The 26,979-nt window shown below is 40.7% G+C and overlaps 1 protein-coding gene across 18 annotated transcripts in view; it reads left to right on the top strand.

Annotated features, from left to right (window-relative positions):
• LOC144061098 (methylated-DNA--protein-cysteine methyltransferase-like) overlaps positions 1-26,979 on the top strand; it is a 237,800-nt gene that overhangs the window by 97,456 nt on the left and 113,365 nt on the right. For 10 of the 18 annotated variants that reach the window (XM_077581193.1, XM_077581192.1, XM_077581191.1 and 7 more), the window contains 2 exons: positions 6,477-6,625; positions 22,611-22,774. In XM_077581193.1, the coding sequence (XP_077437319.1) occupies positions 6,477-6,625; positions 22,611-22,774 (313 nt within the window). Of the gene's footprint in view, positions 1-1,091; positions 1,256-3,008; positions 3,039-3,991; positions 4,154-4,468; positions 4,505-6,476; positions 6,626-22,610; positions 22,775-26,979 lie in introns of those variants that run through there. The other 8 variants (XM_077581205.1, XM_077581208.1, XM_077581206.1 and 5 more) reach the window with 7 other exon arrangements.

The following is a 26,979-nucleotide window of genomic DNA, read 5'->3' on the forward strand; positions in this document are numbered from 1 at the left end:
CTATTTTTTTCTTCTTTGTTTGTTCTCTCCCACAATGCTGCCTCTGACAGGTCAGTCTTGGTATTATGACAAAAATTTGGTTTGGCGCAGAAAACTCGCAATTGTGTGTGAGGTATTGTAGTGCGGTGTGCTGTGCTCGTCATTTTGAGTCCTCCACACATTTTTTTTATGGAGTCGCTCACATTTTCAACATCTAAAGATCGGTGTGTGTCTGCCCGGCTTTAGGAGCACAGGAAAAGGGAACAGGACACATGACGGAACTCTGACAATCACACACAGCAGGTTGGACAAAGATGCCAATAAAGCCTTTTTTTTATCAATATATGACACAAAACGCAGGGGGTTGTTATTGTCGCAAACATCTGGCGGCATATGCCAAAAGGAAGCCGGCCGAGCTGTAAGTCCGTCAGCACCTGACACAAACAAAAATAGTGAGGGAAACTGTGCAGGAAAAGCAGCTCTGCGAGTCTCAAACAAAAGAGATCAGCACAGACAGGCACCACACCTTGGCAATGATGCGGCTCACAATCAAAGGAACCGTCGTCATCGCTGGAGTCCTGTTTTGAAAGGATATCTTAAAAAACCTTTAAATGTGCTCGGTTTACGGAAAACAATTGGAGCCTTTGATATACGGCTTGTTGTCATTCACACGTACTTGTGACCGTTTGTTACGGCACAAGTTCCTGTCGTGAAAGACATTACTGTACAAACAACTTGTTTCATGTGTGGACGGATTGGGACCCATCTGCTGTCAAGTAAATATATTATTACAACAATTCTTTTATTTTCTATAGTGCCTGGTGCCAGTCCTAAATTGCAGGCCACTTGGAGACAAATAAGTATTCATGTTTAGGTTTGGATTGAGCGGCTGTGGCTCAAGAGCGACCAAAGTGACCAGAGGGTCGGCGGTTAAATTCTTAGTTCTGATTAGCTCCTGTCGAAGTGTCCTAAATTGCCTCCAGGTTGGTTCTTAACTGCCTTTCCCGGTTAAAGAAAGGATAAACAATTCATACAGTTACCTCGCAAGCATTCACATTACTGACATTCTTTAAGAATCTACTGATATGCCTGTTTTTTTTGTAATGTGGTAGGAAGCTGAAGTAAACCAGAGCAAGTGAAATTCCACAAAGGAAGTCCACAACCGAGATTCAAACCCAGAACATCTCGACTGTGAGGTTGGACATGCTAACCGCTAAACTACTATGCTGCCCCAACGTCAAAAGTGAAAAACAATCAATTGCTGTGTGTCAGAGAGGTGAGTCACAATTGCACTTTTTTAACTGTTTAGCTTAACTCTAATTTCCAAGGGCTCAGTTCGATTGGATTTAGATTTTTCATGATTCGATCAGCTTCAATTCAATTGATATTAATAATTGTGGAACACCTTAAAAACTACAAATTCCAAATTAAATTTTGGAAAGGCAGTAACTGGTTAAATAATTCAATAATTGTAAATGAAGATTCCGAATGGTCTTAAAAGTGCAATAAGTCAGGTATTTCATTAATTTAAGATTTTTTTTTTTAATTCATGTGAACAAAAAAATTCAATAAAATAGTAAGATACAAAAAAATTGACTTTAAAATTCTATTTTCTTATGAATTTATGGGGGAAAAAAGAGATATTAAATAAAATAATCGATGGTTTTATGAATCGATATCAGGCTCAAAAAGGAACATTTATTTGATATTGCTAATTTTTTTTTTTTAAACCTGGTTCTATCCTCATCACGACAATTGTCTTCAACTCTGGTATTATCTGTCATAAGATGCAAAAAAACAATTGAAAAAGATGAATTCAAACTTACAAGTTCTGTTTTTGACTTCATAGCATGCGTCTGTAATTGTCCTTACAGCATGTGCAATTTGTCGAGCATTTGAGCTATATGCCTATGTACAAGCTCACCCCTATTTTATTCTATTTAAAAAAATCAAAACTGCTTTTTTTTTTTTTTAAACATGTCTTCATTAAATCTAAAATGCGACATGAATTGTTTCTGCCACATATGGTAATTTTTGCTGGCCACCAAGAAGAGCCTTCCTAATGATTTCAAAGAGTGTGGCTCCCAAGCTCCAGCAGAGGGGGCTGCTCACTGCAATCATATGCTGATTAATTGGGCCTGATTCTCCCCATGCTGGGAACATAAGTTGCGCCACACTGGAGGCTGCATGTTGGTATGCGGCTAAAAGGTCACAGGGCGTCTTGCAGTCACCTTTCAGCAGAGGCGGCCCTTCACATCACCTCTGATGGACATAAAGAAAAGAGCCATTTCCTGATTATCCCTCATCAAGCCTTTATCAAACTAGGCTATGTTCATTTTTATTAATTGTGCATGTTGCTCTCTAATTAGCTAATGAGAGACAAAAAAGCTGGGTTTTCGAGCAAGAAAAATGCAAATGGCTCTTAGAAAACTGCACCAAAAAAGTAAATGGCAAGGCTGAGAATCATCCTTCATTGAAATGTCAGAGATAAATGGCTCAAATGTCACATCAATTAAAACGGGGGACAGTTAGTAGTTCATTAAAGAGAGAGCCATATTGCACCGTCGGGTACCGTTGCCAACCCTTACTATCTGGGGCAGACTGGCAGCGGGTCCAGATGGCACAGAAATCCTCACAGATTTCAAAATGGTCTCTGCAGGGGTGGCGTTTTCTCCCCTCCCCTCTGCCCACCCTCACCACTGAGACGGGGTGTGGGCCACCGGCCCACGCCGGCCTCCGCATTCCAAACGGAGGCCGGCGTGCGGAGAGCTGAAAGAAGACCTGAAATTAAAAGAAGGCTGCCGAGGACAAAAGACATTTGGAAACAATGCAAGAATGACTGAAATATGGTGCTGGAGTTAAATGTACGACTGCTCCAGGGGACTGGAGAAAAGTCCGCTCCACTTTAGACTGCATAAAAACTGCAATAAAACGAGTGTGCGCTGCCTCGTGTGTTGTTGGTAGTGACATGCCAGATTTATTAGTTTGTCGTGCATACATGCATTCACGCGGATATTTTTTATTCACAGGCATTATGCGCAGGACCCCCATAGACCTCGGTGAGGAGCCACGGGAGACAAGGGAACTGGATAAATGTCTTTGCTATAAGTGGAAATATAACATGTCGAAAATGAATACGGATACATGTATAATCGTATTTCTCCTGTAAAACTATCAAGCAAATCAAATATCTAAATCATTACTATTACTTGTCTGCGGTGTGCTGGGACCCCCTGCAAGACGCCAAATCCCAACTTGAGACCCATTAGCCATATTTGATAAGCCTCGTGTTTGTCTCTGACAGGGGAGGAGCTTAGATGTGGATGTTAGCCAATCGTCGTGAGAGAGATGATTTCTGCTTCTTGTGATTGGTGGTCTCTCTTGGTGCGTTTGGGAAAGCAGGAAGTTATGAGAAAGGAGACAAAAGTGAATTATAAGGAGGTTCAGTGCTATTTGTAGGGGTTTGTCGTGCTGTGTGTATTTCTTTTTTTTTTTTTTAACCAGCGCAATATAGCTCAGTGTTTGGTGGACTTGATGCTGTAGTTTGCATCAAATCGTAGCCTTATGTTTAATTCCCTAATTTCACTGGATGAAACATGCAATGACAATAAAGGTTTTCTATTCTATTTTGCATTATTTGTTATCTTTTTTTTTATGGGGGAGGGCTTAGAATAGAGCGGACGGTGTGCCAAACCTCAAAACGTCATTTAAGTCGTTTTAAATGAGTTTAAACATCACAACGTTGAATGGAATAGATTTAGTAGTTTGCGTCAAAAATTGTCTTTGACGCAGGAGGGGGCTTAGATGTAACGTTGTCCAATCACTGAGTGGGAGCCGACTTTTGCCTCCTGTGATTGGTGAGCTCCTGCGCGAGCTAAAAATAAAACCGGTAGCAAAAAAAAGGAAGGCAAATGAATGTTAGCCTTCTTGTTCAAGTTTTTTTTTTAAACATACTTTTTTTTTCATTATTTAATGAAATGGAAGCGTCAGAGTATTCTTGTACTTTTTTTACTTTGAGAGGGGAGGGTTAAATGCAATGTTGTCCAATCACTGAGGGGAGCTAACTTTCACCCCCTGTGATTGGTTGACTCTGTCATGCGCGCAGAGAAGCAGGAAGTGCTAGAAAGAAGGCAAGTGTGTTTGTGTTGCATGCTGTATGGACGCTCCTGTCATTGTAAGAGTTTCATTTACTGTGTCAATGTTGCTTTTGAACAAACACGGGTCAATAATTCATACAATAGGGGATATTGTAGTTCGCTTCAAGTAGTGTTGTAGCGCTACCTCGTTTGAGGTACAACTAGTGTAGCATGGTGTCAGTTTGTGTACGCAAAGAAGTTACACCACGTTTGAAGATTCAACCTTTACGTACTGCGCAAACCAGCACACATGTTGCGTTTCCCTACACCAGCTTGTCTTCACGAGTAGCATCATGATGGACGAGCAACCGGAACGCCGACGGTGACTTTAAACAACACGCAGCCTGCCTTTTGTTTGCCTTGAAGAGATGGGTGAACAAACAACGCAGGTCTCCTCCTCCGCCGTCGTCTGCTGCGCGCGGCGAGCCGACGTGATGGCTTTATTTTTAATCAGAGCAGACTATTAGCCGGGACATAATTGCCAAAGTCCATTATTCTTTTTTTTTCTTCTTGTTCTGCGGGGTCTATTAGCGGTTTGCTAAATGGCAGGCAGTCTGCTCGGTGCGTATCCAAAGTGCACGCTGTACTACTATTGTTTGGCTCAGAAATGTGCTCGCCTTTATTGTCAGTGCAGGCAAACCCCTTGTGAGAGCTGCAGGAAGAAGAGTAGAAACAAGAAAGTTGAAACACACACACAGAGTTGTGATCACGTACCATGACAGATGTGTGTGCTTGTGTCAGGAAGGGGGGTTGTGCAAGTCTCAACGTAATAAGACATTGCCTCTTCTAGTAAAATCACCGATAATGTACATAAATTAGGCTATATGCCACAATTTCCCATGCAGGACCATTAATTAATGCAGAGCCAAACCATAAGAAGGTTCTCTTTTTCTACAACTAATTTGACAGTGTTAACATGCACAATTGAAGCCTAGAATCAGCATTGGTAGACTCCCCCCTTAATCAGGGTCCATTAAAGTCCCCCAAGGACCCGAGTACATTTGTTAAAAAATGATGATGTAGCGTACAAGGTGTTCCCAAAATTTTGACATCATTTGAAATATGAATATCTGAGTTACTACATTTTAAACTAACGAATAAAGGGTGTGTTAAATTTTTTTTTTTTTTTTATATATATAAACCAAAATGCACACTACCCACTCGTTTGGCTTTGTTCAAACATATTGTAACTCACAAAATATCTTTTCATTGCTCATGAATGTTCTTCAGAGCGAAAGAAAAAGTAAAACATTAATCTAAGATTAGTTCAACATGAAATTAGTTATTTCCCACATCTTATTAAAGCAAGAATTGGCTCTGTTTTTGACAATGAAATGTTTTTGGGAACACACCATATCGGGATATTTGTGTTTTGAAGTTTTTTGTAACAGTTTATCTGAGGCTGTATTATTTATTTATTTATTTATTTATTTATTCATTTCAGGTAGTCATTTGGACAGGGTCAAATACTCACTCACCCACTCCCCGCTTTAATTAGTCTACTGTCACAAGGAAACTGTAATAAAAAAAGATAAAACCCAATTTTTCCCAATACTATCCAATTCCATGTAAATGACAAATTTTCTAAGGTGTACATTTATGCAAGACTAAAATAATAGACTTGAGTTACAGGGATAACGATAAAAATATATGTGTTTCCAGGTTTTACAAACTTCCCAAGTAAAGGTTATTGGATGGAAAAGGTCTCCTTGGTTAAAACTCCTTCAAATCAATGTGACCTTTATTTGTCATTACCCCCATCGCTCAAAAAAAAAAAAAAAATTCACATATAACGTAGTCAATCATCTCTCACTTCCCCCTCAAAGTAAAAATAAAAAAGCAACTGCTGTCTGGTTATTGCCAGTATCCATCTCAGTCGTCAGAAAAGCTGCACGTTTTTGCTGTTGTTAAGGGCTGGAAAGCAGAATCCCATTGGAGTTGCACCCCAAGGAACAAATTTAATGCTAGAAAAACATCCCGGCCATCAACCAAAAATGACGGATTGAAAATAATGTCGAGCTATCTTGGGAATCCCCCACCAGACAAGGGAACAGACTGCATTGTTTTTCTCATTTATGTGATATATAGAACAGAAAGAGGGGGAAAAATGGGCGATTTATTGGTTAGATAGGCGTATTCCTTCCCATGCACCAAAGAAATATTGGATTGCAATGTCGGGATCAAGCCACATCATGACATTGTTTGGAGGCGAGGTGCTCAAACACGTAAGCCATCATCCGCTGGGCGGCCCGCTGCGCTTTTTCCGATAGATCACTCAATGCAAATGCGTGTGTGGGAAATTGCGGGAAGTGGCCGCGTGCGTATGTCAATGACGTGAGGTGTAAATTGCGCTTCCTTTAGCAGGGCGCCCACATGAAGGAGCGGAGGGAGAGCCCGTGCGCTCCTGAGACCGTGGCGTTGCTCAGTCCCCTGGGGACCATCCGAGTCCACGCCTGTGACAATGGCGTGCACGCCATCCGGATCCTAATGGATGTCGCACCTGCTGAAAGGTACTGTACAACAGCCGGGCCCGCTCACGCCATAAACAAAAGGTGTGAAATTTACAGGCAGACCGTATCCACTCGTGTGATGGAGTGGCGCCGTCGCTCATCTCGAGCGGGGGGGTCCTTTTTGTAGATCCCACAAGAAATATCCCGGCAAGAAAGTTGGGCAAATATGAGGAGGCGCTAGAAATATGAGGGCCGCTAGAATACGGGCGGCCTGGAAATTGGATTTCCGGCGGCACGCGCGCTTGTGATTTCTTTTTCTTTTCTTTTTTTCCCGCTCAGTGTTTGAAATTTCACCCAAGTAACCGGTTTATTACTCACGCGGGAGTCGATTAGAGCGCCGTGTCTGCGGGGGTCGCAAAAGGCCACGCTGGGGAACGCGCGCGTCGGCCCAACGCTCTTCCTGTTTATTTATGTTTCCCAGCAAGTTGAGCGCAGGCACTTTCGGCGCGCGGAGCCACGGCGGCGGCGGCGGCAAACGTAATTGCATTTCACGCCCCGGCCATCCCTCAAAATTGTCAGAATGTCGACAGTCTTACTGGAGCGATTGAGACTGATTAAACCCGGCGCTAATACGTACTTCTTCCTTATTTCTGCAGGTCCACATCCCGACGTCGCAGATTAGTTGTGATTAGATTGGAATTAAATATCCATGTATCACAGATTCGCATTTGATAACCTTGAATGGTTTGGGAAATTAAACCATTTCCAAATGCACCCAGATAGGAAGTTCTATGTTTAAATTCTAATTTATGGAAACCCATTAATGACCTTGTATATTCTACCTCAACATGTGTTTCCTGGCTGTGTGCGACCGCCTCAAATTCATCAAGCAGTAAAAACATTCCACTTGTTGTTAATGAGTTGAAGTGAGGAGATTAATAATATGGAATTTTGATGATGGGAGATGTCCTATAACCATGCCCGGGCACCTTTTTCTCCCATCGCTTTGCGAGCAGGCTTTAATTTGTGCGTTCAGGTTCAGTAGGAATATGCAAATGAATGTAATGATTCGCACCACTAGATCATCTCTCGGTTTAATATCGTTTGCGGTGTCGGTCATAAGTGAAGCCCCGGCTCACGTTCTCAAAGGTGCGAGGGGAGAAATTAGGAAAGAAAATGTTTGAGTTTGGACGTGCGGCGAGGAGTCCGCAGCGGCGCCGCGGGAAAGTGGCATTAAAGAGAAAGTCACATTACAAAAAAGTAAAATCAGGCCCCAATAGTCTAAATACATCATTCTGACAAATATTGCCTTTGTTGAATCCGCCTGCTTTTATTTGTCACTTGCCGTCCACTAAAAATGGCGTCCACAGTGCCCAAGGCAAACAATTAATTCGCTCCTTGTAGGCTGAAGCCAGAGGGCAGCCATCTTGTGTTGCCACTGTTATCAGTACATGTTTTACACTGATGTGAATCTATGACTGGATAGCCGATAGCTCGTACGCGCCCGTGCAAGCCGTTGAAGCCACAGGGCGGCCATCTTGCCCCTCCCATCTCGCGAGCAGACTGCTGTATAAACTATACGGTATACGTACAGATGAGACATATACAGCTCGTAGGCAATTAGTATAGGGTGGGAGGGGGGTTGTTGTTGTCACTAGTTAAAAATAAATAAATAATAATAATAATAAAAAATAAGTGGACGGTATGCGCTGCTCTGAAGACCCCCCTTTTATCTTTTATCGCTCAATTCCTTAGACCCCAATATTCGATTTGGCAGATGCATCTTTTGTTTAATTACAGTTATAATTCTTTAATAAAAAAAAAATACAAATTTCCTCCTGTAAACATCATTAAGCATATCATTTATACATGTATTTAAGGCAAGTTTTAAAATGTCTGTTTAACAAGTTTAAAACATCATAAATCTTGCTGTTTCTACTAAGAACGGTCTCAAATTTTTCTCCTATTTCGAAACTTTAAATGTTTAGGATCGTATGGCGAGAAACGTTTCTTGGGAGGAGCAATATGGCGGCTTCAGAAGTCTTGGCCTAGCGGCTATCCAGTCATGCGTTCAGATCAGTGATGTTTTTACGCTAGCATCCTTTTATGCTGTAACGAGAGCCTCTCAAAGAACCAAAAGAACGCTTTACATCGGTCATTTAGAGTGTATTTATCTCAATATGGTGAATTGTTACTGATAGAGGTTCGTTTTTTTTTTCTGGATGTCCTTTGCTTTCATTTCATTGTTGATGCTTCTAACAACATGATGTAGACAAATCTTTGAGTATCAATTGTAGATGTACCTTTATAAGAGAAAATTCATAATCACATTCTCACTGATGAAATTTGCAGGAAATCAATGTATTCATTGGGCGCACTTAGCGAGTGGCAACGTCAAATGCGCACTACTGGTTTCATAAGCAGCATTGTTAAGGCTTTATATATTAGTCTGTGGTCTCGATAAATACAAGATAGCTTGTGAACATCACATGACCAAACCCAGAAAACTGGTGAGCCACGATTGGTCGTTGGGCACCGTGATGTCATTTTCAGTCGACAGCAAAATGGCCGCCGACTGAGCTGGATTTAAAAACAGCTGGACTTTTCTGCTTAATTCATATTCCACAAACACAATTTTAATCAGAACGCTTAGAACATATTATTGTAAAGAATTTTTTTTGGGTCTTGACTTTGCGTATAAGGCAGGCCTGATAAAGTGACAAAACACAGGCTTACCTATGTAGATCTCACCAAATCCTTCCTGTAGCTTTAATAGTGGGGGATCTGGGGGATCAGCCATTTCCATTGATTTATTTATGACATACTAAAACAAGGCTCTTGTCAGCTTTGGATGTGTTGTGTTGCGGGCTTTAGCGAGTCAGGCTGATAAATGATCTCCCAGGCCATATTTTGGATAAGGGAAATACATCTATGCATAGCGAGAAGACGTGTGAGCGGCGTGCAAGTGTGCTATTCTTTCTCCCCGCTGCCAAATTTGCTCCAGCAGCGGCAAAAGCGGCGGTGGCATTGATAGATAGTTATTGATAAGCACCATTATAGCCACATAAACGCCCTTGAAGTATTGCTTACGCACCATGACCGTCAGCTCTTTCTAATAGAAACGTCTCAAGCCCCTTTTGCTTCCTAACTGATCTTCGCAACGTTTCCCGAAATCAACCTTTCTCTCTGCCAGTCTTAACGACAGCCCTGAAGGCACCATCACATGAACAAATTCATTACATCTCCAACAACCCCAGTTGGGGCCCCACGTACCAGCCTCCTGCTAACCAGCCTCAACCCCCCCCCCCCACGACCACCCCCCCACCCGTTCTTTTTTTCATGTGTTTTTTAGCATGGCCATACTGACGGAAAATAATACTTCATATTTTGTTTACAGCGTATATTACTATTGTATGAAATATAATGCTGCTTGAGTCTTTCACACAGATGTAATACTGAGGAAATCTTTTTATTTTATTTATTAGGATGAAAAATGGAGGGGGGGGAAAAAGGCCGGACTCCTGCCCCGAGACATTTTGTGAGCATATTATTTTACAATGCTTTGATCAATTTGTCTGTCAAGCGGGCTGAGATGTGAGGAAGGGTGAGGGGGGGGGGGGGGCAGACGGCGCTGGTGGTGGTGGGGGGGGAAAGCAATTTAGCCTGTGAGGTCCTCAATAGAAATGTACTACAGGAGGCTGTGTATGACATGTTGCATTAGAACCTGAGTAGCCTTTATTGCCTGATAATGTCGCAAGGCAATGCCGATATCAATCACCCTTAAACAGCCTCTGTGATGTGTTTTCGAGAGCAGCAGCGAGGGGGAAAAAATAAAATAATGCATGAAACATTTCGTGCGAAATAATTGATTTAATTCCGAGCTCGGGGATTCCTTTTTAACAGCGTAAAAAAATAAAAAATAAAAAAAATGGCGCTAGAAGCTAAAAACTGTTCGGAACAAGCTCCTATAGAAAACTGTAATTAATTTAACACGGATAAACATTCAGCCTCATTTGCATATAGATATAAACAATATATTTGTGCATCTGAATTCCCAGCACGCTCAGGTCACATGATCTGCCTAAAATCCTGAGTGGCTCCGACCGAAAATGATCATTGTACTTTCCAGGGCCGCAAATCCGCCTTTTCACACACGCGCACGCACACACGCACCCCTCCTACGACACAAAGCCACATAAATCTGTGTCTGATTTTTCACATTGCTCATTGTTTTTAGTTAATGATTTTCATCTGTTTGTTGTTGCTGTGATAGCGGGGAAATGTACCATATGCTCTGGCAAAAGACAAATGATTAGCAAATGAAATTCCGGACAGCTGTCTGACTGAAAGCGCTCGGTTGATAGCATTCTGCTACCATAATTAGCTTAAGCTTTGGGTTAATTAACTTTCTACCTGGATATGCATAATAATGGCGCTCCGCAGAATGCCAAGCAGCCGCCGGTATATCAGCGGCGCGGGCTGTTTTTTTTTTTTTTATTTTGGATTTCCACAGCTTATTTCAATTTCAAGAGGCGATTTAGCTCGGGAGCGTCGTCAAATATTGTAGATTTTCCTCCCCGAGCCAGATAATTCTGAAACAATAGGGGCGTATTATGTGGCAGAAATGCCATTTCTGAATGTAATTAAAGAGGATGAAAGCAATCACGGTTTTTTAAACGCTTTTGTCTCGCGCCAGGCCCTACTTGTTAAAAAATACCCATCAAGAGGAGAAAAGAAGCAGGAGAACCCCCAAGTCCTTCTATAAGAGGCCTTTTGAGACTCAAGTGAAGTACAACAGTAATTAGTCTTTTGTATGAATTTGCCGGCCATGGTCATGATTAGCTAAGCATATGAGAGGGACTGCATTGCTTTTAAGGAGGAGGGTGTTAAAGTCTATTTATCACCAGTTATCCTCACAGCTTTCCATTATCGCCGGCAACACGGGACGGGGGCCCCGAGAAGCACCTAATTGTTCCGAGGCGGAGTGTTGTTCTGTCAAAGCCGTCACCCCCGCGCGCATTTGGCATTCGTACGCAGCCAGGCGTCCTGCATCCAACGCGGCCCCAATAGCCAAGCTGTCACAACAGCTTTTTACACACTGCCGACGCTGGTGTGAAATATCTGAGGTGATGCATTTATCGTTTTTTTTTTTTCTTCTTCTTTTTTTCTCACGCGCGTGTAGTGTTGTGAATCAATCCCGGTTCACGCTGAATAGCGCTATGCTAAATGTGTTCCCTGTTTGGGGCCTGTTTACATGATGTGCTCACACACCGGGAGGAAACATCAACAACGTATGGTTATTTTTTTTCTTCCTCTCCATCATTCCTCTCTCGGCCTGTTCATACTCAGCCCGGCGCGTGCTTTTAATCACTCGTAATTATTATGTCGCCGGCGCCCGTGTCCTAAATAAACTGCTTACATTTGTAACTTAAACTGCTTTGTCATACAAACGGATATCTGCTGAGATCTTGAATGAAACCATCAGACGGCAGGCCGAGGGACTTTTTGACGCGCTCTCCCTAGAAATGGCCATGAATAATTCATCGCGTAATGATATTCAGATCATTTTTGTTCCATTTTTTTTTTTTTTTTTTTCCACCGCGGCCGCCCCGGAATATTGTTTTGCATGTTGTGAAGTGTAGTACTCAGCTGTGTATTCATTAAGGTGCCGCTCCCATCGGCCCCTGGACCCATCTGTGCACTATGTTTATGCCCGGGCTCTCCCGGGACCGTCCCCAATCAAGCTCCGTGTGCCACTTCCTGTGCAGAGCAGCACCTGTGTAACGCTACCTGTGACGCTCCACGCACAGACGGACGAGACGCTGACAGAATCCTGCAAATGTTGCGTTTTTTTCCCCCCCCCCCCTCAAACGCATCCTCAAGGGTAAATTCAGGAGGCGCGGCAAGCGAAAGTTCCCGCTAAATGCAGCTCCTCTGCACTTTTTTTTTTTTTTTTTTTCCTTTCCCCCTGCTGTCGGCCGGGAAGTTTTTCCCCGACACGAAGGGGTTGAACTAGTTTGTTTTGCAACTTGATTGGATTCTATATCTGCAACACGCAGAAGTACGCGGCGCGCGACATACTAAGGCAATATGCAGAGAAATGATTTCGCTCTGACATCTTGGAGAGGAGTACGAGTCAATTATGCCCAAGTGTTGTTCTTGCTTATCTTCCTGCGGCACCAAACAAGGATTTAGTCAAGGATTTAGGGGTGAGGGGGTGGCGGTGGGGATCATGGTAAGCGGTTCACAACAAAACACTCAAAACTCCTGGGAGCGGGCACTGATTTAAAAATAAATTACAGAAGACGAAGCGCTAACACTCAAGGGCCCTCAGCAGTGCTGGCGTACACAGGTGAAGATTAGCCTCCTCGCTAATCAGAGGAACAAGGCAGTAATTTGCTCTGAACACAGACAGTAATTAGGACTTGGTGACACTGGATTCCCATAATGCCTTTGTGCTTGACGTGGTCAAGTTTTGACAGAGGCTATCCATGCAGGGTCACCGTCCCCGTCCCCGTCCCCCCCCCTCCCCGCCCCACCTCCCTTCCCCCGGTCTCTCGGCCCTCTTCAGCGGAGCCTCTAAAAGGTCCCCGCAGTTACAGGGGATCCCTAATGTACTTTATGCCTCCCTGGCTGGCTCCTTACCATTCGGGTAATTGGAATCTCTTACTGTGGCACTTGAGAATAGGGGCTAAAAATGCGATTTGAAACTGCTCAGTAGTCGGTTGTAGATAAACATTGCTGCTTCGGGCTGCGGATACGCTACATAATGGAGTAAGAGTTAAGGCTGTGGTATTACATGCCTTCACTGACTCCCGTGTCTCGCCAGCTGGGAGAAGGCCTAATTGTTGTGTGCTTTGTTGCCTCCTCTGCACCTGCCGCCGCCACCTTTTTATGCATCGCCTTGAGTCCGCGGTGGTCACTCGCTAATAGGAGGAGTCGGATATCTCCAGAGCCGTTTATCCTGCCCGGTTGTTTTTTTTCCGGGTTTTTTTTTTTGCACACCAAAATAGGAACTGGCGCCCACGGAGGGACAACAAGGAAGCATCCTTTCCCGCCTGCCACTCTGAAAGCTCTCGACTCTAATGCCGCAGTAGCTAGATCGGCATCTGAATGATCCTCAAATGGTTGAACGAGCCGCCTTGAGCAAGTGGCTTACAATTGTATCACAGCTTCTGCTTCGGAGACCATCAGGATCTTGACATTCATAGAGACATGCTGTGTTTTGCCCCCCCCAGCCCCCCCCAAACCCTTCCTGCCTTTTTAGACAGTCATTTTAGGCTTTTTTCATGCTCTCTTGAGTCCTTGACGTCTCCGAGTTAAGTATGTGCTGTTATAAGGCCGGGGAAAATATTGGAGCACGCTTGGCCTTTTCTATTTCATCCTCTGACCCGCCATGTTACCCATGATCGGTGAAGGAGAACCCTGGCAGGCTGTGTCAAAAGTGACAGCCGATCGAGTCAGGATGAGCGCCATCACGCTTCACAGGATGGAGGCATGAGTTCTGAGTTTTTTTTTTCCTCTCTTCCCCCCCCCCCCTTTTTTTGTGCGGTACACCATTACACCCTTGGCCAGATTCCTTTCAATTAGAGTTTGTGGCTAACCTGTTTTCATTCTGCACTTGATAGAAAAAGTCTGACTGAAGACTTGTGCAAGAAAGAGACCCAACGTACAAGTGAGAAAATTGGCAAATTTAAAGTCAACAGCCTTTTTGTCTCTTTTTGTCTCCTTTGATTGTTTCCTCCTGGATGAATAAAATAACCTGCGATATTATACAAATGTGCAATTCATTCTTTATATTAGGAAATAGGCTGCGCTCCAAATGACTCCCACTTTGCGCAGCAATGATTTATGGTAATTGGAAATTGATTGTGACAGGAGCACAATATTAGAAATTTTCTGGAATCACAATCTGCTATCAAGGGAAATATTCTTTTTAGTGCAGTGCATCCTGGCTAGCCCTGAATTATTTGTTATTACCTGTGATGGAGTCAAAATATGATAACTAGCCGCAAGACTTGTATAGATGGAGATATTTTTCTTTGTCTGCAAAAAAAAAAAAAAAAAGTGTGGAGGAGCGCTTTGGAAGCAATTACTAGATGGAGTGGGGGAAAAAAAAAAAGCAATTCCTTGACCTCAACCACAGGTTGCATGTGGACAAAAAGCCAAAATGGAAAATATACTGTAGACAAAATAAAAATAAAATACCCGTTTACCAATGTTGAAAATCAATTCTTACACACCTCCGTATCAAACTCATATTAACTCCCAAGTGTTAACCACTAATGCACAGGTGCCAAACTCAAGGCCCGGGGGCAAATTGTCTACCTGTTGAAAAACGTTGATATAATGCAAGCGTTTTAGTTACCAAGCCACGCTTTTAAAATAAATGTAATATATTCAAACAAACAGTTTTTATGGGCCACTGATTTCAAAACTAACTATTCATAAATACATGTATGTAAAATAGAGACGTCATACATTTATTTACAGTCATAAATGTCTGTCACGTTTTTAAGGAATGTGCATGCGGAAGGCCATTGTAACAGCGGCCTCTCAAATGTCGCTAACGTACCAGCTCATCTTCATCATCATCATCTTCATCACTCTCTGCAACCGGCCTCAAACCTCAGCTATTTTCAATGTGCGCGGTGAGCTTGGTGGAGCTACAACGATGAATGGCTGAATCCGAAGCTCAGCGGCTACATGCTACATGCTACAAACACTCGAAGTGCGCATGCGCAGCTATTAACGAGCGCGCACGACATCGTTACGGCAGATTGATTGACAGGATCCAGAAATAATCATTAACTCTTTGACTGCCAAAGACGTTAAATAACGTTTAGTAAAATCCTATGGAGGAGTGCCAAAGACGTTAAAAGACGTTTGTTTCAAAACAGAGGTGAAACTAACCATTTTCTATTGTGGCTTACTGAAAAACGGAATAAGGTAGAAACAAACTTTTTTTTTCTGATGAAAGATGAGAGTCCAATCTTTTTTTGGTAGTGTGTGTGTTTCCATAGTCCAAACACATAATTTTCTATGGACCTTGAAAGATCAGTCAAAATGCTTAAAATCGGCTGGCACCCACGGCATCCCTTTTCTGAAAACGTCTGGCAGTCAAAGATCGACCCGGAAGACGCGGCGTCGAAAAATCCTTGAATACACCTTTAACGAATTTTGAGCACAACTGACCGGCAGCGTGCTAACAAGTAGCCTCAAACGTAGCATTCTGGTACATCTTCACTGCTTCGTACACATGGTACAAAGTGATGTTACTCAAATGTCCAAATTTTTTACGACAGTTAAGGCACCTTTTGAGTATTTAGACATGTCGGAACTGAGCATTTTATCTTTAGTGTTCGCTAGTTAGCGTTACCTGGAAAAGCACAATACTGAAACAAACATGTAAGACGTGTCAAAAGAAGGCTATAGTTTTCAAGTCAAAAAGACCTAAAGGTATCTATGAAAAATATAAATAGTTTTAAAAAATGTGTTCATATAAAAATGGCTCACTTGCAGAACAAAGCAAAAAACAACCAAAGGACTCAAAAACTCAAGTTGTGGCACTTTTAATTCAAGATACAGTGCAGCTCAGCACTAATAAATTAAGTGTCTGGTGTCACTGTATTTTTTGGTGTATGTTTTACTTGCAATTAAGACAACCCATAGAATGACGCCCCCTCATGAGTAGTTTAAAGTCGACAATGTTGTTGTGTTGCCGGGTAATTTATGAGTCACTGAGGAGAGTGGAAATGTTGCCTGCGCGGAACATACATCTCCACTGCCCTCGTGCTCTTTAGAAACAATCCCCCATCGCACCTGGAGGTGACAGACTTCAGCTCCACTCATGTTGTTCCCCCCTTTTTATTTATTTATTTGGCTCTTGTTTACCAGCCATAACATGTGCTGCATTGCATTAACTTTTACTACTGTCAATGTTGTATCACTCACGCCCGCACCTTGAAAGCGAGGCGCATCCGTGACGGGAGCGGAGAGACGAGAGAGGGGTGGGGCTTTGGGGGGGGGGGGAAATTAACCACGGTGACAAGTGTGAAGTGCGAACGGGGGGGGGGGGGGGTCAAAGGTGATGCGCCTTAAGCAAAGGTGCGCTAGCCTTTGTCCGGTAGATTGTAAGGGCCTGCGGGTCCAACAGGAACATTTCCACACACAATATCCCCAAGCTGTCAGTGTGCAGCGGCTGGAACATCCTCTCGGAGAGTGTGTGTGTGTGTGTGCGGAGGGATAGAGGATGTTGTGTGGAGAGGGTGGGGGGGGGGGTACAGAGAGGTGGCCTGGAGATCCTTGCAGGGAGAAAGAGGTGGTGAGGGGGAATGGTGGGTGTCAGGGTGGAGAAGTGAAAGAGCTGGAGTGGGAGGATAGAGAAATGGTGAGGAAGAAGAAGAGGGGGGGGGGAGGGTTTTAGAAAAGAGAGACAATGACAAGTAGGGGCTGGCTGGGCACTCACCCATGCCGACAAGAGATTGCCATGAGCCACGGCCATTGTTTGAAAGGGTCTCGGCACAGGACCCCGCTGGCGGGCCTGCGACTTTCCAACTATAAACTGCTGTGTGGTTTATGTAGAAATGAGAGCATTCACACCTCGGACTGTATTTACAGCCGCCGCTCAACGGCACCCGGGAGGCTTTTCCATCGCACGGCCACAAACTATACCAGGCGGGGATGCTCAGTCGCAGTCCTCCCTCCGCTTAAAGCCTGGCATCACGTGTCAATTACGAGAATGCCACTAGTGGAGCACGGACCTCTGCCAATCAATCCCAATTTGGATCGGCACCAAAACGCAGTTGAATCTGCCCTCAAGTCATATTCTTTGTTTGACCCAAATTGTGGGGGAGGACAATATGCCTGTTAAGTCGCACAGAAAAGTCGACATATGGAATAATCTAGTTTAGCAAGTTTTGCTTTTATTAGACATTTTTTTGTGACATTTATCTCAAAAGAAGTTAGGAAGTATGCAGACTACACGTTCAAAGCAGTGAGATGCCCGCGGTGTTTTTTCAGTTCACAAACCAGTTTATTAGCTTTTTGGTTTCTTATGTTCTATACTTGAGTGCAAAGTAAGAATATATTAACAAAAACAATACAAAATACAAATGAGATGCATGCTATGTGAAACAAATTCCTTCTTTTTTTTTTTTTAAAGGCCTTTGGTTGGTTGGTTGCTTTAATACAACACTGATTAACATCATTTTGTGACCAGTGAAAATGTGTGAGGTGCTTGTCGTTGCTGTCAGGAATAATCCTCACGTGTCCAAAATCACTACTTTTCAGGAAATCATAAAATGCCATCTTGTTTGATTTACCAGAACATTGTAATGTTAAAGTTGGCATTCTGCTGTATATTGCTTTTATACACCACCGTGCACCAACATCAACAAAAGACCACCCCAACATCATTGCTAACTTAACTCATTCACTCCCAGCCACTCTCACTGAAGCAACCCCCTACGCTCCCGGCTGTATTACTGGATTTTGACAGAATATTTTGTTCTATTACTATAAAAACATGGACCTACCAAAAGAAAGATTAGAGTCTCTTCTTTCATCAGGAAAAAAAGTATATTCCTATCGTTTTCCGTTTTGCAACAAATAGCATTAGACTCGAGCTAAGTTCCATCATTATTACAAACCTGTTGAAAACAACGGGGAAAGGAGCTTATTTGCAACATAGCCCTGGTTGATCTTTTATACTCTGCTGCCACCTTCTGGCCGTTTTTTTGTAATAACTACCATTGATTTAAGTGACCTCTTCAGGTCAAAAGCTGCATCAAAGCCTTTGTGCTCGAACATAAAAATAAAAAAAATAAAATAAAAAACGTCTAAATACGTTTTTGTGACCATGGCAATATTTAAAATAGAACTTTTTATATACGTTTTTGGGAGCAAAGGAGTTAATAAGATAATAATTTAGTAATTTAGATCACTGAGCAATTAAAATGGCCCAAACACATCGCCGGCCGTCATAAGAAGATGCGTTCACTAGAACCAACAGCAGCTGAACAAGAAAGACTTTAATTCTTCACAAAAGCAAAAATAATGTGATTTGATCAAATTCCCAAACTCTTTTTCAAGGGTCTTAACGATGAGTAATGCAAAAACTAAAACAAGGCCACAAAACAGTGTAATAGGTGGTAATTAATTTGCAGTCATTTACTGAACCTTGGCTGCTGCCTGGTTCCTTCCAAACCAAAGTATTGCAGTGATCCATTTTTAAACAAAACAGGCTCTCTTTAAATCTATATTCACTCATTATTCTCTCTTAAAAAAAAATTCCAAACTTTTAATATTGAGGATATTATTGTGTTGAGGTGAAGGTTTGATGCTTCCCACAGGGGAAAACCGTATCAAAGAGTCCCGGAAAGTATCGTGTTTGACATAAGAGTATCGGTAGGCACCAAGCACTGTCATAAGTCGATATTCAGTCATTGGCAGTTCATGCTTTAATCAGAATTTAGTAGAGAAAAATGCCCTTTAAATGTTAACCAAAGTTGGAAAGTAAGAATCCCCAATTGCTACTCATTATTTATTTTCTTAATCTGGATCCACACCAAAATTTAATGAAATGTTCTTTGGCCCATGCGCTAACCCCTCCACAAAGTTTTTTTTCGAAATCATTTCGATAGCTTTTGCATAATTCTGCTAACTAACGAACAACAAATGGCATCAAAAAGACTCCTCCCTGGCTGAGGTAACAAGATGCTTTTGCACATTGTGACCCGCCCGCACAAGTGTGAAGACGCTTTGGCGAGGAGGAGCGGGGACGCCGCGCTGTGTGTTTAACAAAGTAAATGTCTATTATTAATACTGTACAGGGTAAGCCAATTTTGAAAGAGAGGCACTTAAATGCTGATATTATTTATTTATAAGTGCTGTACACCAGTTAATGGAATTGGCGGCCCGCTTTAAGATCCGCATCACAGCTTGAGGTCCACTTTGCCGTAATGCACAGGACCTTCCCAGTAGGGTCTTTAAGTGTCAAATATGGGTCAGTTCCGCTCACGTTGACCTAGGGGGTGGTCAGCGGCGGAGAGAAATTCAGCTGTTAAGTGATGCCAACTCAACCGTCGGCAAATTCCTCCAAGCGTCTACTCGTGCTAAGATGCACGTCCAAGTGCAGCGCGATGCTCGCCAGCCCCCCCTAAAAAAAAGAAAAAAATCCATTTATTCTTGTCATGAACTCTCAACTAGACCCAAGAAGAGTTGAAACTCTTGTTAACGCTGAGCTCTTTATAACTTTTTCCTCAAACAGCTGCAAGACTTTTAGCCCCCTCCCCCAGAAATGACTCCCACTTCCTTAATCTTGTTAAACGATTACCACTGTTCCTTTTGGCCTAACAATGTTTTCTTTAATATTTCCATCATTTTGCACTTAAGGGTAGGACCGCACTAAGTTTAAGCAACACATTATGTCAGGAAAAAAAAAAGAAAAAAAAACTTTGTTCACTGTTAAAATGTTAAAAACAATCTTTTCCACATGCAAACACATTTCCAGGCCATCTATAGTATGTCAAAGCAACAAGTCGTGCTATTATCATAATTCAGATGATGAACTATTGCACTTTAATGTCATCTTATCTTAGCAAATTAATTAGTGGAAAAAATCTTTAAAATTTTAACATTATTGGCATAACATGTAATTTATGAATACAACAAAAAATAAAGTAATGATGATTGGCTGACTTTTAAGAAGTTCTCGTTTTCCCAGCGTGCATATTTTTTATTTTATTTTTATATTTCATCCTGGCTGCAGTGCAGTGTTCCAAAATTCTTTGGAGTGACCTAACTGCAGTTTGCATGTAGCCAAAACACATAGAAAGAAAAAGTATCGATTGTAAAAAAAGGACCTCTGTGTATCTTCAAAAAAAATTCCTTCCCCATCTGAGATCAGTAAAATATGTCAAATGTGAGGTTATTTGAGCCATTCACAATCTTTAAGTTATTCATTTCTGGGAAAATGGACAGTAATAACACAAGCCATTCACAATCTTTAACTCTTTGACTGCCAAAAACGTTAAATAACGTTTAGTAAAATCCTATGGAGGAGTGCCAAAGACGTTAAAAGACGTTTTTTTTTTCCAAAACAGAGGTGAAACTAACCATTTTCTATTGTTGATTACTGAAAAACGGAATAAGGTAGAAACAAACTTTTTTTTCTGATGAAAGATGAGAGTCCAATCTTTCATTTGGTAGTATGTGTGTTTCCATAGTCCAAACACATAATTTTCTGTGGACCTTGAAAGATCAGTCAAAAATGCTTAAATCGGCTGGCACCCACGGCATCCCTTTTCTGAAAACGTCTGGCAGTCAAAGAGTTAAGAAATTCATTACTGGAAAATGCCACTGAGACTTTACAAAAAGAAAAAAAAAAAAGCCAGTCTTAAGTCTTATCTTTTGTCTTAAGATGAAAGGCCTGGAGACAAAAATGTGCTCAACATGGTATATGTTGATCTCATCTGTATGTATTTAATAACTAAATACATTTTATGTGAAGTTATTTTAACTATAATTGTGATGAAATAATCAACACAATCTCATGTCGTAATACAAACAATGATTTCAGTAAAAAGATGAAATGTTCCTTCACCGTGCTTGGAGTTTTGCAAAAGAAGTCTTTTCAGTGACCTAACCGCAGTCTGCATGTGGCCAAAACACATAGAAAAGTATACATTGTTAAAAATACCCACGTGTATTTTTAAAAACAAATTCTTTCCCCACTATGGCTCAAACTAAATGTGTCGAATGTGAGGACATTTGGCCCCAAATCCTGGAAAAGGCACACTGAGTGACGTTTTCACTCATTTAAACGGTAGTTATCCTCTGCATTAAAGGCCAAAGACATCTATGGAAAAAAATGCATGTTGTTAAAAATATCTGTTCTCCAATTTCCAAGTGTCTTCAATGGCTGCAATCACAATCCCTAAACAGTCACTTTTAGAGAAGGCACAATAATAAAAAACAGACTTAGGATGTAAACCCAGGAGAGGGCTCTTGAGGTCTGCAAACTCGGGTCAATTAGTGGAGCCCGAGAGTTTAAAGCAAACATGGCGAAGCAGCTTTTAGCTGTTCTGCTGCGTGCAAATGGGAATAAGCCGCCAACAGAAGCAGAAGTTAAATGCAAAGGCTAAAAATATGCATTTTCTCAAATAGATTTTTTCAAATATTTTTCTAGCACTGTAAATTATTTTAGTAGTTTTTTTCCCCCCCTTATATTTCTGTACTTTGGTTTTACATGTATTTGCTTATTTGTTTGTAAATGCTTTTGTTGTACTCAATAATGTAAAGCACACTGAGTTACCTTGTGAATGAAATGTGCCTTGCAGCATAAGATTTCGGTGACTTAAATGGTGCATTCAATTTATAATAAAGGCCATAAGAGTTGCAAGTATGAGACCCTTTTTTTGTTAAAAAAAACAACAACAACAACAACTGAAGGGCCTGGGTTAATATCTTTGTATTTTTTTTTTAGCCGATCTGAATCTTGAAGAAAGGAAGGAGAAAAAACACACACATTTTCAGTGACCTACAGTCGATGTGAACGATTCATGGATTAATTGGCAACTAACAGCCCTAGTGTGACTTTACATTTCCGCTGTCAGTCAGACTCTTGAAAAAAAGTAATTCTAGTAATAATTCAACCGGCTTGGCCAAAACGGAGTTTTCAGTAACCCGTCGATTCCCTCCGGAATAAAGGCCAAAAAAAAAACCACGGCTGTATGACAAACGTACGCTGTTGAAAATATCCGTGTTCCAAGTGACTGCTTTAATGTCTTTACATTTCTCCAGCTTGTTTTTATTCTTCACCTAAAGCAGAGTGACAGAAGAACGCTGTAACTTTGTATTTGAGCACGTCCCCCCATAACAACTTACATTTCACTCCGTAAATGATGTCATCCTGCGCCCGCGTGACCCCGCGGGCATCCAGTTACACCCTCGTGGCGTATTTGAGCGCCGGCTGGAGCAGGAATGTCGTATTGTGATTGCTCCTCTGATCCCCCACCTCGTCCCCCCCCCCCTTCCCCCGCAGGAGCGGCCAGGCCCCCCCGAGCTGCCGCGTGGTCCGCGACGGCCGGGCGGAAACCAGCCCCGAGTTGCGGCGCTGCGTCGAATGGCTCCAGGCGTACTTCGCCGATCCGCGCAGCACTGGGAGTCTCCCGCCGCCCGCCTTTCACCACCCCGCCCTCGGAGCAGGTCTGTCATGGATAAATATTTGCAGAGCCGTGGCCGGGATCAGCCTTTCACTCTTAATTGTCAGTTACATCACTTACACTCACTGGCGCTCTGTGTTTATAATGAAGTATTTTATAGCTGCGAGAGAGAGAGAGAGGGAGGGGAAGAACAGAACACAGAGCTGTAACTTGGTTCAGTAATCTGTGGCGGCTCTTACCACGCGTGTTAGTCTTGGCAAGCTTTCCCATGATTCTTGGCACATTCTTTGAAACTGATCGAATTCCACTCTTGACATTTTCAGACAGGAAGCGCCTTTTTTTTTTTCCCTCTTCCCCCACACTCTCTTTTAATGAGAACATGTGAATGGTGGTAAAGTTTGAATGAGCTTATTGTCGGCCGCCGGGCAGCCACCTCGGCCCTCGGAACGAGTGCGGCACAAAAAAACAAAAAAAAAAGGACAATTAGTGTCCTTTCACGCCGCGCGGTGGCGGATAAAGACAAAAGTCTTTAATTGTGCTTGTGTGGAGTTGGTAAACGATGCTAGTAAAAATAGGCCGATATGGTTGTTTCATTATTAGTAGTAAAGGACGCCGATAACCGATATTTGGAGCCGCATCAAAAATTTTAAAAAATACCAACTCCAGCTCTTATTTTTATTTTAAGCATATGTTTATTGAACAATGTTTAGGGTTTGTAAAATAAAAATAGGCCGATAAGGTTTTTTTCATTATTAGTAGTAAAGGACGCCAATAACCGATATTTGGAGCCGCATCAAAAAATTGAAAAATACCAACTCCAGCTCTTATTTTTATTTTAAGCATATGTTTATTGAACAATGTTTAGGGTTTCTAAAATAAAAATAGGCCGATAAGGTTTTTTCATTATTAGTAGTAAAGGACGCCGATAACCGATATTTGGAGCCGCATCAAAAATTTTAAAAATACCAACTCCAGCTCTTATTTATTATTTATTTTTTTTTAAGCATATGTTTATTGAACAATGTTTAGGGTTTGTAAAATAAAAATAGGCCGATAAGGTTTTTTTCATTATTAGTAGTAAAGGACGCCGATAACCGATATTTGGAGCCGCATCAAAAATTTTAAAAATACCAACTCCAGCTCTTATTCTTTTTTTTTTTAATTTTAAGCATATGTTTATTGAACAATGTTTAGGGTTTGTAAAATAAAAATAGACCGATAAGGTTTTTTCATTATTAGTAGTAAAGGACGCCGATAACCGATATTTGGAGCCGCATCAAAAAAATTTAAAATACCAACTCCAGCTCTTATAATTTTTTTTATTTTAAGCATATGTTTATTGAACAATGTTTAGGGTTTGTAAAATAAAAATAGACCGAAAAGGTTTTTTCATTATTAGTAGTAAAGGACGCGATAACCGATATTTGGAGCCGCATCAAAAATTTTAAAAATACCAACTCCAGCTCTTATTTTTATTTTTATTTTAAGCATATGTTTATTGGACAATGTTAAGGGTTTGTAAAATAAAAATAGACCGAAAAGGTTTTTTCATTATTAGTAGTAAAGGACGCCGATAACCGATATTTGGAGCCGCATCAAAAATTTAAAAAAAAAACAACTCCAGCTCTTATTTTTATTTTTATTTTAAGCATATGTTTATTGAACAATGTTTAGGGTTTGTAAAATAAAAAAAGGCCGATAAGGTTTTTTCATTATTAGTAGTAAAGGACGCCGATAACCGATATTTGGAGCCGCATCAAAAATTTTAAAAATACCAACTCCAGCTCTTATTTTTATTTTAAGCATATGTTTATTGAACAATGTTTAGGGTTTGTAAAATAAAAATAGACCGATAAGGTTTTTTCATTATTAGTAGTAAAGGACGCCGATAACCGATATTTGGAGCCGCATCAAAAATTTTAAAAATACCAACTCCAGCTCTTATTCTTTTTTTATTTTATTTTAAGCATATGTTTATTGAACAATGTTTAGGGTTTGTAAAATAAAAATAGACCGATAAGGTTTTTTCATTATTAGTAGTAAAGGACGCCGATAACCGATATTTGGAGCCGCATCAAAAATTTAAAAAATACCAACTCCAGCTCTTATTCTTTTTTTTTTTATTTTAAGCATATGTTTATTGAACAATGTTTAGGGTTTGTAAAATAAAAATAGACCGATAAGGTTTTTTCATTATTAGTAGTAAAGGACGCCGATAACCGATATTTGGAGCCGCATCAAAAATTTTAAAAATACCAACTCCAGCTCTTATTCTTTTATTTTTTTATTTTAAGCATATGTTTATTGAACAATGTTTAGGGTTTGTAAAATAAAAATAGGCCGATAAGGTTTTTTCATTATTAGTAGTAAAAAACACCGATAACCGATATTTGGAGCCGCATCAAAAATTTTAAAAATACCAACTCCAGCTCTTATTCTTTTTATTTTTATTTTAAGCATATGTTTATTGAACAATGTTTAGGGTTTGTAAAATAAAAATAGACCGATAAGGTTTTTTCATTATTAGTAGTAAAGGACGCCGATAACCGATGTTTGGAGCCGCATCAAAAATTTAAAAAAAAAACAACTCCAGCTCTTATTTTTATTTTTATTTTAAGCATATGTTTATTGAACAATGTTTAGGGTTTGTAAAATAAAAATAGGCCGATAAGGTTTTTTCATTATTAGTAGTAAAGGACGCCGATAACCGATATTTGGAGCCGCATCAAAAATTTTAAAAATACCAACTCCAGCTCTTATTCTTTTTTTTTTATTTTAAGCATATGTTTATTGAACAATGTTTAGGGTTTGTAAAATAAAAATAGACCGATAAGGTTTTTTCATTATTAGTAGTAAAGGACGCCGATAACCGATATTTGGAGCCGCATCAAAAATTAAAAAAAAAAACAACTCCAGCTCTTATTTTTATTTTTATTTTAAGCATATGTTTATTGAACAATGTTTAGGGTTTGTAAAATAAAAATAGGCCGATAAGGTTTTTTCATTATTAGTAGTAAAGGACGCCGATAACCGATATTTGGAGCCGCATCAAAAATTTTAAAAATACCAACTCCAGCTCTTATTCTTTTTTTTTTATTTTAAGCATATGTTTATTGAACAATGTTTAGGGTTTGTAAAATAAAAATAGACCGATAAGGTTTTTTCATTATTAGTAGTAAAGGACGCCGATAACCGATATTTGGAGCCGCATCAAAAAAAATTTAAATACCAACTCCAGCTCTTATAATTTTTTTTATTATAAGCATATGTTTATTGAACAATGTTTAGGGTTTGTAAAATATTGGAGTTTTAAATCTAACAAAAATTCCGGGATCTTCTCGGGGGTAGTAGCATGTCTTCAAAAGTTAAATAAAAACTTAATAGCTCCCTATTGTTTGCTTCAGTAAATAGTTTTTTTTTTTATTGCAAAATATCTGAAGAATTAAAATTTTACTTATTTTAGTTTTCATTTCAAACAAAGACAGAAGGTGAAAGAGTTCTCAGGGTCGGAGGCATTAATGAAAATTTCAAGGGATTCTGGCTCATTGATCCATTTTCAGCAGTCAAACGTTAATATGTTGTCCAGAATGAATTTGATAACGTCATTATGTCTCTTGTACAATTAAATAACTTAAAAAATATATTTTTCCACTTGCTGTCGACTGAAGATGACATCACTTGTGCTGAGGAAGTAGGTAATGACCAATCGTGGCTCAGTTTACTGACCAAACCCAAAAAACAGGTGAGCCATGATTGGTCGTTACCTAAATCCTCAGCACAGGTGATGTCATCTTCAGTCGACAGCAAGTGGAAAATTTTGTTTTTAAAGGTATTAATTGTACATGAAAAATAATGAAGTTACCAAATTCAAAATATCAACTTTTTGCTTTAAATAAGTAATTCCCTCATTTTTTTCCACCTGAACACTTTTTTTTTTTTTAAATAGATGTATTATTGGCCGTATGATTGTACAAGATGGCCGATGGCGATATTCGTCCAAATGTTGAATATCGGCTAAACGCTAGCCGTTTTTTGAACCTGGAAAGTTCACAGCGTCGCATTAAAGATTTTCCAAAGCGCTCATTTAGACGGCGAATCGCACCTCCGCACGGAGAAAGAAAAAAAAGAAATCCCTAATATATGCATTTAACAATTGTGTCTGCCTTCCCCTGCAATCAGGCCTCACTTTCCCTCTAATTTCATGCAGACCCGCAGTGCTTGAGTGATGGCATTTTCAATGAGCAGGTA

Source organism: Vanacampus margaritifer, chromosome 12 (assembly GCF_051991255.1).
Source record: "Vanacampus margaritifer isolate UIUO_Vmar chromosome 12, RoL_Vmar_1.0, whole genome shotgun sequence".
NCBI classification, from domain to species: Eukaryota; Metazoa; Chordata; class Actinopteri; order Syngnathiformes; family Syngnathidae; genus Vanacampus; species Vanacampus margaritifer.